General features: G+C 48.9%; 2 protein-coding genes across 4 annotated transcripts in view; one reads left to right on the plus strand and one right to left on the minus strand.

Moving 5' to 3' along the window:
• The window catches only part of nrg2b (neuregulin 2b), a 31,988-nt gene extending 26,594 nt beyond the window's left edge, over positions 1–5,394 (minus strand). For 2 of the 3 annotated variants that reach the window (XM_029165757.3, XM_029165756.3), the window contains exon 1: positions 3,898–5,388. In XM_029165757.3, the coding sequence (XP_029021590.1) occupies positions 3,898–4,309 (412 nt within the window). In that variant the 5' untranslated portion in view covers positions 4,310–5,388. Of the gene's footprint in view, positions 1–3,897 lie in introns of all 3 variants that reach the window. The other variant, XM_029165758.3, reaches the window with a different exon arrangement.
• A 2,218-nt stretch (positions 5,395–7,612) lies between these two features.
• On the plus strand, positions 7,613–14,060 carry purab (purine-rich element binding protein Ab). Its single transcript, XM_029165759.3, has one exon. The coding sequence runs from the start codon at positions 7,717–7,719 to the stop codon at positions 8,560–8,562; it is 846 nt and encodes a 281-aa protein (XP_029021592.1). The 5' UTR covers positions 7,613–7,716; the 3' UTR covers positions 8,563–14,060.
• Positions 14,061–14,372: the final 312 nt, after the last annotated feature.

Below are 14,372 nucleotides of genomic sequence, written 5' to 3' on the forward strand. Positions count from 1 at the left end.
ATTATGGCTGCACACATTCACAGGGTTCGGTGTAACAACTTGTTCCAGGGTGCGGCCTTGGATGTGTTATCTGTTGCACGCATCGCTTCGGCGTGTTGCCCCAGAGCTAAGAACCTCCTAATTCTGGGATTTGGAGATCAATGCCCTCCAGTTGTACACGCTGCAGTGGAGCTCAGCTCGTAGGAAGCAGGACATGTTTCTGCTGCCGCCTGTGATGCGAGGTGCATCCAGCATCACGCTCGCTGTGTTAAGCTGGCGTAGTTAGCCTAGCTTAGCATAGACGGTTCATTCCCACACAACACTTGCTCCATCACCGTTCCTGACAGCTGTTACTTGCTCTAGATGTTTGTTCTGAGCTAAGCTAACTAGGCCGTTAGCCTCCCGTCAGGTCCAAACCCATATACGATTAATATTGATCTTCTAAACTGTAGAATGTAACAAAATCATGATCAAGTCATGGCTGCATGTGAACTATTACTGGTCTTAATCCTAAATCTCCTGAATGAATCTCCAATGTATTGATTGTTCGTGGTCACACACTCTCTACAGTTTGGCCTGAGTCGAAGCTTCTACATAAATGTCCATCTGATATGAAACGCCCTCATCTCTCTGTTATTCCCGTCTCGGCTGCTGCTTCCCTCTGCATTTATTTTTACAGGACTGCGAGACGCCGACACTGCGCAGAGACGAAGCCGCTTAAAAAAACCCGTCAATTCCGATCTGACTGTCCGGAATCAGACGTCAAGCTGGTCTAGAACCACACACGAAAGGGTCCCAGATCTGATTAGAAATAAAATGATTTTATTTGTTTGGAGTTGAAGTCACTTTGGGCCCAAAGAGCTGGAGGTGGACAACTTCAGCCTGTGATGATATGAATGAAGCTTTGTCGCTCTCACCTTAAGTGAAGCATAATGTGCCCTGACTATCGCTGGAGGTTTTACAGTTTGCATTATTGCAGCATGCATTTGTTGCCTCAACACTAAAGATCTCCCCTCCTCTCCCCTGGCCTCCCTCCCCTCCCCTCCCCTCCTCCCCGCTTCTGTGTGTCTCCTCCTCTGCGTCGCTGACTGACAGGAGGGCAGGCACAAGCTGAACCACACACTTCAGCTACAGTCAGCTACAGCAGGGAGACGGAGGGGGGAGGGAGGAGGGGGTGGGGGGTCCTGAGGTATGCAGCACCAGATACAGCATCAGTGACAGGAGCGTGTTTGGGCATCAGATAAAGCTATTTTAGGAATAAACTGTCAATGTACCTCAAAGGTGTGCCAGCAGCGATGATCACAGCAGACCTACATTACACTTCAGACTGCCTGGATGGAAGATAGGACTGGTTTTGTACTTTTTAACAGGGGAGTGTGAGCAGTCCGCACGTAAGTTAGTACCGCTGAGATGCACGACAGACAGAGAACAGTGAGAGGAAGCAGACCTCAGTGGGAACATGCATCTGCTTTCAACTGTGCGGGACGGAACGATGGATTCTCAGCGACGTCTCAACTCCTGTTGTCCTAAATAGGTCCTCTTCCATTCCTTTAAATTTAATGAGGACATTTGGAAAACGTAAATAACCCCCACAGCTGCTGCGGTTCTGCCTCCGTTCATGGACTAACCACCGTTAACCGCAGAGGAGGCATTTGGTCACTCTCATCGTTTTATTAAAATAAGCTTCGCTGCGTTTTCAAATTTACAGTCTCACCATTCATGGGTTTCTTAAATGCAGCAGGTTGATGTGAAAGTTAAACGCTAAAACAAAGCACGTAAGCTAAGTGTAGCTTTTGAAGCAAATGTTTGTCCTTAAGACTTTGATTCTACAGAATTAGGGAAAGTAACAAACTGGTGGAAGAATGTTTGGATCAGCTGTTGTTCATAAAGAACATGTTTCTGTTGGTTTGTGTTGGGTTTTAAAAGTAAGATGGACGTCAGACGTCCCTTGGTTCACCCAACAGCAGCACTCATCTGCTAACCAACTGTTCAAACCCTTGTGTTGGTCCAGATTGGAACCAGCAACTTTCCTATTGACTTAATTGTCACTAAGTCATTCACCTGTTACATCAGCTTCCAGCTAATAAAGGAGCCAGTGAGTCCGACTTAGCTGAGTGACAGTACTAGAATAGAAACGTTTGGCACTGTAGAATACTAAAAAAAGGGTTTGAGTTGTACCAACCATACGACCAGACCTGCTGTACAGAAGACAGGTGCAAAGACAAAACTGGTGGAATGTTCCTCTCATCTCTCCTGGTCTCATCATGAGTGATTTTACCAGATGAATTCAGTCAATCCTGGGGATGAAGCAGATGTGCCATGATGATGCCATGACGACAGCCAGAGGCTACTGGTGCCACTGTGCATCTATTATGTCGCCACATACTGTGAAGCGTCTAATTAGCTTGTGTTTCTCCTTGCACGCCTGACTTTGGGTGTGCACATGTGCAGGATGAATCAGCCCAGAAGTGGATAGAACCTCTCCTGAGCTCATCCCTGCCTGCAAGAAATTGTTTTAAACCGAAGCCTGATTGCAACAGCACTCTCATAAATAAATGACTTGATAATTTTAGCATGTCACAGAGATAAAAATAGAACGTCACGTTGTTAGCTCAAATGCTGGATGAACCCTTTGTTGAGACATCTGAGTTACTTCCCGCTCGAAGTTGACACTTTCTCGACGCCATCGCAGCCGATTCTGAATTTTGAAAGAAAGAAATCTTTTGTTTAATCACACTGCTCTCTCATTTCTACGGGGGGGAGGTGGGGACTAGTACTTTCTGTCTGAGTTCACCTGCACTCAGGTTAATTTTGGGACAAGCAGGTGATTCAATAAAGTAGTCGATGCAACAGAATTTAAAAGCAGTTTAGCACTTTAAAGGATGAGAGACAGAGACAGTTTGCCAAAAAAGTCAAGACTGTCATAGGAAATGAAGCTAGGAGAGCCGACAGCCTGTAAACGCATCACGGGGAACCTGGTTCCAGTGGTGGTTATGGTTTACGTGGAGCTGACCCTGATTCTAAAAGAGCTTTGGTAAGAAAAATGTGAAATTAATTAGAGTTGAGAAAGAAAAGTTCGAACCTGCACACGATACACGCTCTTTTTGTCTGGTGCGGTGTTCAGATTGTTGCAGTTCAATGAAAAAGACTTTTTAAAGAAGCGGGCGTTAATCAGACTTTTCCCTCGATCCTGGTCAGTAGCTGCACACTACTTCTCATCTAAACTGCCTGAAAGGAACCACACAAACTGCTACAGAACTTTCTGTCAGCGGTGGAATGGAAAGGACGTCTTCAGATGTCCGCGGTGGGAACTGGCAACAGTTTGAAGTGTTACCACCACCCACAGACTGTCACTGTGGTCAACACTGGCACGGGGCCTCGCCACAATTATAAAATATAACACACAGGATGCATCTGACGTCTAATACTGGCTGCAGGCAATAATATGAAGTTTGGAAAGCGGGTCAGGGTTTCTGTCCCTGATTTCCATCACATGCTTGGCCTAGCTCTCTCTCTCTCTCTCTCTCTGACACACTCACACTGACTTGCAGGAGCAGCTGCCTACAGCTTTGTCTCCACATGCGGGCTACTTTACTGTAACGATGCGATGATGCAGATCCTGCTGGAATCCAGCCTGCACCGAACTTCCACCAGCCATCATTTTGGGCAGACGCCTCCGCCTCGCATGCACACGCATGCACGCTTCCTGCCCAACGGGTGACCGGGTTACAGAGGATCCGAGTGGAAATCGGCGGCAGCGCATGCCCATGTGTGCGCACATCGCCACATTGTACAGACCACACAGGGGTGCACGCGCAGCCAGAGAGCGGCGACCGTCTCCTTACATCACCACGGCAGCTCCACTGGCCCTTATAGCGCGGCGTGAGTGCACGGCAGCTACAACAGTCCTAAACTTACCGCAGTCCTCGCACAACACTCTCTCCACATCCTTCTTCAGCTCCGGCTCGGTGGCGTCCACGGGGGCGTACGATGCCTTGAATACTAAGGGTTCGGCGGTCGGGTCCATGAAAAAGATATATCTATGGTCTTTCTCCACCGTGGTGCACGGGGCCTCGGAACCGAAGTCCCCGACGGTCACGAGCTGCTCCCTCTCGAGGCCGCCGCTGTTGACGGGCCACACGTCCAGCACTTTGACATTCACACTGTAGGGCTCCCGGGAGGAGACGTTCTCCGGGGAGGAGCGCACCTCGCCCTCGATGACCACGGCGGATCTGTACGCCTGGTCCTGGAGGGAGTTGAGACTCGGGGCGTAACAGGCGAAGGAGACCCCGATGACCAGCATGGAGAAATGCACTGGATCAAGCCTCATGCCGTCAGCCTGTGCTGTGCTGCAGTGCTGCTGGGCGGCGGAGCGAGCTGGAAGAGAGAGACGGCGGCGAACGGGCTCCGGCAGAGCAGGCAGGGCAGAGCGGCAGACCGTGTGGAAGTGTCCATGCCATCTGTGTCTGCCGCTGCTTTCCCCATACGGCTGCTGGCCTCGGATGGGGAACGGGGACACACCAGCCTAGGAACCGGAAACGGCCCGAATCTGCATGCTTAAAAATGTGATTGCTGCATTCTCCTTCACCAGCCACCCTCCCCCTCGTATCACCCCGTTTCCTGAAAGGCAAAACAAGACTCGTAAATTAGCCTCTTCCGAAGTCCAGGGCTGAAAGCCTCCCTCTCTCTCTCTCTGTCTCTCTCTCCGGCTAATAGGCTAGCATCGCATGGGTGGGCGCATTGCCTCTGTAGAAGGGGAAAAAAAGCGGCTTGCGCGTACTGGGGAATCACAAGAAATGATACGCACACGCAAGGTCGGCTCCTTTATCCACTTGGTTCGATCGTCAACACAGCGCCGCTCCCGCAAATCCAGTAGTCGCTAAGCAAAAATTAAAAAATTTAAAAAAAAAGACAACATAAAATCGTTGAGGTGCAGACCGACAGGATGAGATAGCGGCGGTTATCCGGTGAGGCGATGCAACAGTAGCGCGCACCCTCCAGCCGCGTCCCCTGCGCCCCTCATCAAACGCGAGCGGCTTACGTGAGCAAACATCGCCCGCCCGGTCACCGGCGTCGGCTCGCCACGTCCTGCGCAAACACCCTAATGACCCGGGCGCCCACCGGCACGCCACGACCGTCCCAGCTGGCGTGTGACCATGCCGCTCGGCCGCGTTAAACCTCTGCGGGTGGCAAAGCGGAGAAATCGCGCGCGCACGCACGCACGCACGCACGCACGCACGCACCGACCGCGCAGACAACACCGCGCGTCTGTGGCCAAGCCCCGCACGGCGCCCACTGTGGATCTGAAGTGCAAGAGGTGCAAGAAAGGCTATAGGCGACTACTACACACACTGCGGATAGTTGTTGCGATGACTAACGCTGCGAAATTCTCTCAATGGATTCCTGACAATGGCGAAGCGAGCACAGACCTTTCAGACTTCGTTGCCCTCAGACAAACAGGCGATCACACCCATGTACGGGCAATTTTGTGCCCGTTGCTGCAGTTTGGTAGCACTAACTTGGGATACAGTACACTTTTAACTACTGTACTGCAACACGTGGATGAATCAGTCCTCCGGGTTGCTGGTATCAGTGAAAAAAACAGCAGTCACAGTTAATAAGTATACTCGTTTCACTAAACATGTCTCCAGCTTTGCACTACATGCTCAGGCTTTTTATGCTGACCAATGTATCCCTTATGTTTCTGCACCAGTAAACTAGTCCCAGCCTCCTTCCATCAATCAAGTCATTGTAAAGCTTTTCCTCTTCCTCACTGTCAGGAGCCATGCGCCCTTCACTGGGTGTCTAATAGCCTTTCGTTGTCCATCTTGAGTAAGGGGTGACGTATACCATCACAGGGGATAAGTGGATGGGCATCTTTACTGTAGTAGAAAATATACGAGAGGCTGTTTCATCACAATATGCAGCCTGCATCATGGCCTCACCATCAGCGGGGTCAGAGCGGGGGCTGGTCTCTGTCCATGGTGCTGAAAGGCTTGACAGGTTTAGAGCTCTGTCCCAACAAGCCAATCACATGAGACCCCACATGGCTTGAAGGACACAGTTCAATCACCGCAGCGAAGGTCTGTCCCCTGTCCTGTGATATATTATGCCAGAATCCGAGGAGTCTGCCCATTTTACGTGGAAATAAAAGTTTGAATTGCGTTCGCTGTTCCTGGTGCTGAATTCTGTACGATCCGCTGGTTTTATTGATTCAGATGTTAATGGTTCATTGAAGGGAGTCTTGGTCCAGTTCAAGGATCCCTAAAAGATTTTAGGAGAATTGTACATCCCTTCAGAGTCTACTCCCTCTCCCGCATCCACCCACTGCCCACCCACTCACCGATCCAGCCCTTCCTCATTCATTCAGCCAGTCATGCATTCATTAGAGGGCCCCTTTCAGACCCCTCACACACAAGAAATTGAGAATTTGGAAATTAGCCTTGAAAGCAAATCATTTGTTGACAAAGCAAAGGGGAGTATAAGCCAACCACTGACTGACCTGAGGAGGCTTGCCACAAGTGCCTCCTGATTTGTGCCAGACCTGTGGGAACCTACTCAGGGTGTGGTGGTTCATCAGCGCTTCAGGAGGGGGGGGCGATCATATGCTCGGCTTCTCCTGACACACTTTGCTCCACTGTCCAGATACAGTGTCCCTGTGGTGTTTCAGGTCTTATTGACACAGTCGATGAGACAGAGCTGTTTCAGCTCTCTACTGTATGTGTTTCTGCTCCAGCTGGTGACTGTGCATTATCTTACCTCATTATCTGCACATCCATGAATCCTATCAGCACATTTGGTTTGAAATTGTATAGTTGTATACAGAAGCATAATATAAAATAAATATAGTAAAATATTATTAATTACACATGACAACTTTAACCTGCATGTTTTGTTGTTCCTATTCAAAATGACCTTTAAATAAAGCGATCAAATTAAAACGTAATGAATGTACTAGTGGCTGCTGTCTATATGAATCCAATGAATGTAAAGTTTCAAGGATGACGAGAACAGAGCAGAAATGCATTACAATTCAAAGAGAAGAGGCAATCGTTTTATTTAAAACGTAGAACAGCAATTAAAGATCACCAGCAGTTTCCCATTCAGAAATGGTGAAACACAAGCAAGCCCGATCACTGGATAATGATTCATGATGCTTCACAGTGCATCAGCCCCCTCCCCCAGACTCCCACTCAGACTTGATCTACTGTTCATTCACAAACTAAATCCACAGCTCCCGCGTCCTCTCCCTCTCTTTCCTGTCACTGGGAGAGACTGGTTGGAGTGTGGTGCTGAACCCCCCAACTGTCCATGGTGCTGAAAAGCCAAACCCAGAACCAGCAGGTACGACTTTCACGTCCTTTACTGGTTTCCGTACGCAGACAGACGTGACCCTTATATTACTTCCTCTACGTAAAAGCACAAGTTCTTGCTGCAGTTATTCTCGCGCTCTCGCCAGCTGGTATAACTTCCCTCTGCAATACAGGCAACAGCTCCGCTAAAGTGTGGAGCAAAAAAACTGTGCGACGCGTTGTAAAAACAGCGCGAGTGTCTTGAACGCAGCCCGCCGCGCGCGCGCGCGCGCGCGCTGCAGCTACACAAACTAGCGTTACTTTCATTTTTTCCACCCTCTCCTCCTCTCGCGTCTCGCGATAGAGCGGCGGAGCGCTTTGACGGGCAGTCGAGGTTGCAGCAGGCAGAGGGAGACGGTGGAAGGTAAAGCAGGGAGGCAGCATCATGGCGGACAGAGACAGTGGCAGTGACCACGGCGGGCCCACCGCAGGCCCCGGCTCGCTGCCTCCGGGCGCGATGGGCGCCATGTCTCGGCTGCAGCATGACACCGAGGAGCTCGCCTCCAAGCGCGTCGACATCCAGAACAAGCGCTTCTACCTTGACGTGAAGCAGAACGTGAAAGGCCGCTTCCTAAAGATAGCCGAGGTCGGGGCCGGGGGAAACAAGAGCCGCCTCACTCTCTCCATGTCCGTGGCCGTGGAGTTCCGCGACTATCTCGGGGACTTTATCGAACATTACGCCCAGCTGGGCCCGAGCAACCCAGACATGGTGCAGGATGAGCCGCGGCGCGCGCTCAAGAGCGAATTCCTGGTGCGGGAGAATCGGAAATATTACATGGATCTGAAAGAGAACCAGAGGGGGCGGTTCCTGAGGATCCGGCAGACCGTTAATCGGGGGCCGGGATTGGGAAGCGCACAAGGCCAGACCATCGCTCTGCCGGCGCAGGGTCTGATCGAGTTCCGCGACGCGCTGGCGAAACTCATAGACGACTACGGCGTGGACGAGGAGCCGGCGGAGCTGCCGGAGGGCACGTCGCTCACGGTCGACAACAAGCGCTTCTTCTTCGACGTGGGCTCCAACAAGTACGGGGTGTTCATGCGGGTCAGCGAGGTGAAGCCCACTTACCGGAACTCCATCACGGTTCCATGCAAAGTGTGGTCCAAATTCGGCAACACCTTTTGCAAATACGCGGAGGAGATGAGAAAGATCCAGGAGAGGAGTCGAGAGAAACGGGCCTCCGAACTGCTGCCCGAGGGCCCGCACGGCGGCGACGACGGCGACGACGACTGACGCGGATTTTAGCGGAGCAGGAGCGACGCGAGCGAGTCTAAACCGAACTCTGAGACAAAAAAAACAGACTTTGAGCTGTAAATTAGAAAGAGAAATTCCAAGGGAATCACCCCCCACACACAACCTCCACAGACATGGCAGCACCCCCGCTGCCTCCTCGCTCATTTTACTGGATGTCACCCCACTTACCACCCATGTAACAGTAAGCCGCTGCTATCGAGGATTGAACTGTAAGATATGAACTGTTTCCTACTTGATTTAAATGACAATGAACAGAGTGTTTATATCTCTATCGATGACAGATTTTGCACACATCAAAGCTATTTGGAGAAACTAAACAATGTTTAAATGTTTTCAAAGTGGTAATATACTAAGATTTACTCAAAAATAAAACCAGAGGTCTATTATATTAAACGGGCAGTCTTCATGTAGAACGAATATTTGACATCAGCACAAACAGAATATATTATGGACTTTATGAAACCAAAATCTGATTCCAGATGTATAGTTTATTATAAAGGTACGCAGATGATAAGAAGAAAAAAAGATATATATATATATGAATTACAGGACGCAGCCACAGGCCTGTCGACACCTGTCAGCATGCGTGTGAGCCCATGATTTAGGAAGTTTGGCAAAAGTAGGCTAAAGTCTTTAATCTGACCTAAAACGTAGTAGGCTAATGAAAACACTTCTATCATGCAATTAAGGAAAGGTTGAGACTGAAGAATTAACAGCCTATTTCATGCGCCTCAAACCAACAGGATAAATTTATCTCTGAGCTACTATATTGAATATCAACCTTTTTGCACCATGTCCATATAGACTTAAATGAAAAAAGTGCTAACTTAGATGTACTAATTATGATTTTGTGAATCAGCTGTAAAAATCCTTATTAAGATACCCACGTTTTCTGTGGGTTAAATTTTCTTTGTTAATCTTGTTGTTGTTTGTTTGTTTTTTTCCTCTGGGGGTGGGGGGGGGTTGGCGATGCAAAAAGATATCGTCCACTTTATGGGAGCGCACGACGCGTAAAACAACAGCAGAAAAAAAGAACCGACGAGGAAAAACAAAAAGACGCGTCCGCACAGCGCACGGCGAGGCAACGCATCCTCTCTGACGTCATTACGACCTGTGCCTTATACACTCCACTCGTTTACGTGTTCCTCACGTGGATGGTCCGTGACCTCGACCGCTGTACGTTTTCATTTACGAGTGCTGTAATGTAGGCAGAAATATAACAGAAACACCTAAAGCATGCTGAGAGGAACTGGAGCAAGCCCTTTAGAACGATACTGCTGGGGCGTAAAGGGGGGGGGGGCCTGGGGTGGCACAGCCCCCTGGACCCCAGAAACCCTAGCAGCACCCGTGGCTGTGAGGCCTCTCGTAGAAGAGCTGCGTCTCACTGATGGGATGTGCACCACTGCCTGCGGCGACACTGGGAGTGAGCGTGGTGGCTGATCCGGAGATGCAACAGGTGGATGTGCACAGCATATGCACCACGATGTTAAAAAAAAAAAAAAACAAGACAGCTACATCCAAAAACAGAATCTGGAAAAGGCCGGATGAGGTTATTAACAGAGCTGAGATGGATGCTGGTCAGGAGCCAGGCAGTCAGTGGATGTAGAGGCCTACAGTGCAGGGCCGAGGCAGTATCTCTCTCTTTATGGTGCTACAGCCCCTTAATCGCTTCTTGGGGGACTCGCCGTTCACAATAAGTCACCTTTGCATTATTTTTATTATCACGCTCGCTTTTATTTCCTTCCTTCGGAAGTTTTGTTTTCTGAAAACATGTCAGATTTCTCCCTCCCAGGCTTTGAGGAGGCCACTGACTAGCGTCGTACTTCTCATCTTAGTGTGCAATATTGTATACGTGCCAACAGCGGCACTGTATCACGTGTATAGACTATTAAAAGACAACAAATGTATAGACTATGTGATCAGTAGATGTTTGAAAGCATGACAATGAGGTTATGGCGACTGCATTATGCTTCTGAAATGTGAAGTCATTCTTCTAATGCACCTACTTCAAGTGAGGGGGGGGGGGTCAGACCAGCGGTGAGGTGTTTTCCGTTTTCCCTGTCACTTACTGTAAACTAGTAGTTTGCCTTGTCTGTCTCCCTGTGCTCCCCCTCGAAAAATGATCCTTCTGCCACAACATGGTCACCATCTCTGACTGTCCCCACGTCCGCCCTGCTGCTGCAGAGAGGCTGAGACGGAGGAAGGCTGAATAGCACCGCTACGCAGGGTGTGGGTGCAGGGGTGATTGATACATACGCAGTCTTTCCCCCGCTGAGGCCTCCTGTCGCCGTCCCAGCGCTCGGGAGGTGTTTTAGACGACCCTCATGAGGCCTCTTGTGGTTAGAGGACATGGGATTGTGCGTTTCTCACCCGGGTGGTGCGGGGGCAGGTGAGGTATGATTCAACTTCGTCTTGTCTGTGGTTGTACCCGAGCTCGGCAATAGCGATCAGCCACGGCGGACTCAGAGGACAGAGGAGTTGATTGTTTGAACAATGAGGATCCTTCTTTCGGACGTGGGAAGGTCTGACCTCAGGTCTGATCCTCTTTCCCTAGCTCACGATTCAGTGTGTAAGAAAGGTCCGTGCAGCAAACATGTCCGCTCTTCAGTTCGACCTCCCGACTCGCGCAGATGTGGTATCGTTGTGCTTCAGGTGGTGCGTTCAGGCGTCGGGTTCCTTTAAAACAGGTTGCTGTACCACCGCTCATACGTCTGAGCTCGGCCACCGGCTCCGTCAGCATGGCGTGCCACCTAGCTGGCACGGAGGGGAAGCACTGACTGCATGGATTGCAGCTTTAGAGGCCTCAGCTGGATCAAAGCTGCTAATGTAGTTAGAGCCGGGGAGTGCCAGACATGTGCGCAGGCTGAGGACAGTCTGAGGCACGGCTCACCACATCACACCTGGCCTGGAAAAGGCACCCGGAGGCCTCTGAAGGCCCGCTTTGAACAGTCGATCGGTGCTCGATTGCTCGTGCCTGTAACTTTGGCGCAAGGAGAAACGTTCCAGAAAAAACTTGTCGGTTCCTTGTAGAACTTGCTGGCCCGGGTTTGAATCTGATTGTTGCTTAAAGGTCCGATGACTCCTTGCACTGCACTGTAGAGGCTGAGCAGCACCAGCCCAGGTCCATTCGGTCCGGGCTTCTCTTTTGGTGAATTTACTTCCCCTCTTGTGGAGATGTTAATATTTCCTCACACTGCCCAGTGAGTTCTAAAAAGCATATTTAACACAACTATGAGGCAATTATGACTATTTGCCTAGCGACGCACACCTGAGGTCAGGCTGAGTTCATCTTGACTCGGCGTGACTTTGGACTCTGTTGGAACGCTTATTCCCCAAAGTGTTCTTAGCTTTAGTTTGATGCACTTCAAGCCTCCAGGAGGCTTCATACTAAATGGAAATACAACACTTCCTTTTCTGTGTCCAATTGCCAAAACGTAAGGAGAGGCTGAACGCGCTTGCGTAGTTCACTGCCTCGCTCTGTGAAAACGCACACGTTTTTTTTTTTTGCTTGGTCACAGACCGTCATCGTTAGCTGCTCCTGGGTCAGTAGTGCCACTGGTGCAGAATGACTCTGAGCTGAAACATGACTTGTGCATTTTTGGGACTTGGTTCTATCTAAGTTACAGAGGGGGGGCGCAGTGTGATCAAATGTGATTCCTCACTTTATGAACGCTCACCCAGTGTCATAGCGAAACCTGGCGCGACCTCACTGCCGAGTTGCAGTCATAGTGAGCAACCAGCTGCTCCTGGGACTCGAATGCGTCGCGGCGGGCGGGTTTTTCAGTCCTGTTCTCGGTCGACCCGTCCTCGACTCGGGTTTGGCTGAGGTCAGCGCAGGGGCAGGATGGTGCACCGAAGCTGAGCAAATGTCTTTATTAATGATACAGCAGGAGCCGTCATAGCCGCCCCCAACCATGATGTAACCCTGCCTTTTGTCTGCCACTAAACCAGAGGAAGTTCACGCTGAACCTCTATTGGTTGCTCAAGCTTTGGGCAGAAAAACAAAGCGTTTATTAGGAGACGTGACTCGGCTCGTTGCATCATCCAGATTGCTGTGATGGCTCCGGCTGTAGGTGCTTTGTGCTCCTTGTTCCTCTAGTCCCAAACAGGGAGGCTGTTCGTGTACGTGACTTATTAACAGCAAACTTCCACAAACACAAGGGTTGACGGCTGCCAGCCTCTTGCTGAATATACAGTTACACTTATAGTTACTGACAGAAAACCGCTTCCACGAGGTGTTTCAGACCAGACCACCGAACCTGCTTTGTTTCTGGTTTCAGTGTTGTAGTCTGTCATTGGCCAGTCAGAGTTCTTGGTTAACGCCACAGCCAATCACAGCCTCTGGCCACAACCAAGCGCCATGTGACTCATCACAACCCAGCGAGGAGCTCGCTCAGCACGTCTTCTGTTTGCACATAGTGGTGTAGTGTAGCGTAGGATCCATCGCGGTCGCCGACTGTAGAGGCTACTGTCGTGTATAGTTACAAAGACGTTTCGAAGCTGTTGGGAAACGTCTCCTGGATTTTAAGGGGCGGGGTCAATGCACAATGAACATATCCCATGTTACGTTTGTTCTCAATCCCTTTATCATCTCCATATGAGGTAATATGTTGTATCTTTTAAAAATATGTTATCTGTGGCGTGCGTGCGTGGGTGTGTGTGTATATATATACATATATATGTGTGTGTGTGTGTGTGTGTGTGCGTGTGTGCGTGCGTGTATATATGTATACATATATTTATATATGTGTGTGTATATATATATTTATATATATACACACACATATGGTTTTGTTATCTATGATGCTCCTCCTTTCAGAAAATATAACATGTAAACAGGAAAAACATTGCTGTTTTTTTCCTTTGTATTTTATACTTGCAGAACGCATTGAATAAAATGGATAAATACTTGCACTTTAGATATATTAAGGAAAAAAAACTAAATATCTGCATATTATTTTTGATAGGGATCTCACATTTAAAGAGTATAAACTACAGGCTTTGTGACTATTGCTGGACAGAGATGTGTTGAGTTCTACTTATTGAAGTATATTTTGTGTGTCAGAAGGTTTACTCAAGTGAATTGCATGATAAAGTAGTGCTACACAAATATTGTTCTTTTCTTTTAGTTGGTAAAATGTCTGAAAACTGTGATAAAGACCCTCTTGTATCATGTTTAACCTCTCCTCACCCCTCTAGAGTATTTCTTACTGAATTATGGCCTTTCCTGACTACATGACGATGGTGCTTACTTTGGCTTTGACATCAAGCTCATCCTCTACATCTCAACGTCATCATTAACTCGCATCCTCACGCGTCATCTTTTTCTGTTATGTACTTTCACTACCTTATTAAATTTCCGTTAATGGCAAAAAAAGGCTGTGCTGTTTTGTACGTTGCTGTTTGTTTCAATGTTGGGGATAGCCTTGTTGTCTAAAAAAAATGACCAAACGCGCAATAAAAAGTCATTTCACATGTTCCTGTCTTTGCACAACTCTCTTGGCACTGGTTTTCATCAGGCAAGGTCTCAATGCATTAAATGAAACTGTGTCTATAGGATCAATACTGTGGTGTTGTTGTCTATACAGTAAAGGCACATACTGTATGTGACATTTATTGAGGTGTAGAGTTCTGTTGCTAACAGATGTAGCTGTGAAAAGCTTCTTTATGTGGACAACCACAGCAGATGGATACAAGGGTCACATGCTCCATTGCTGCCACAGCAGGAAATAATTTCCTGCACTGTTACTGTAACTTTCACCAGTCACGTAAAGATTTTTCAGTCTGCA

This window comes from Betta splendens, chromosome 10 (assembly GCF_900634795.4).
Source record: "Betta splendens chromosome 10, fBetSpl5.4, whole genome shotgun sequence".
Classification (NCBI taxonomy): Eukaryota; Metazoa; Chordata; class Actinopteri; order Anabantiformes; family Osphronemidae; genus Betta; species Betta splendens.

Coding starts and splice junctions, on each gene's coding strand:
- purab (XM_029165759.3), top strand. CDS start 7,717: ATGGCGGACAGAGACAGTGGCAGTGACCACGGCGGGCCCACCGCAGGC.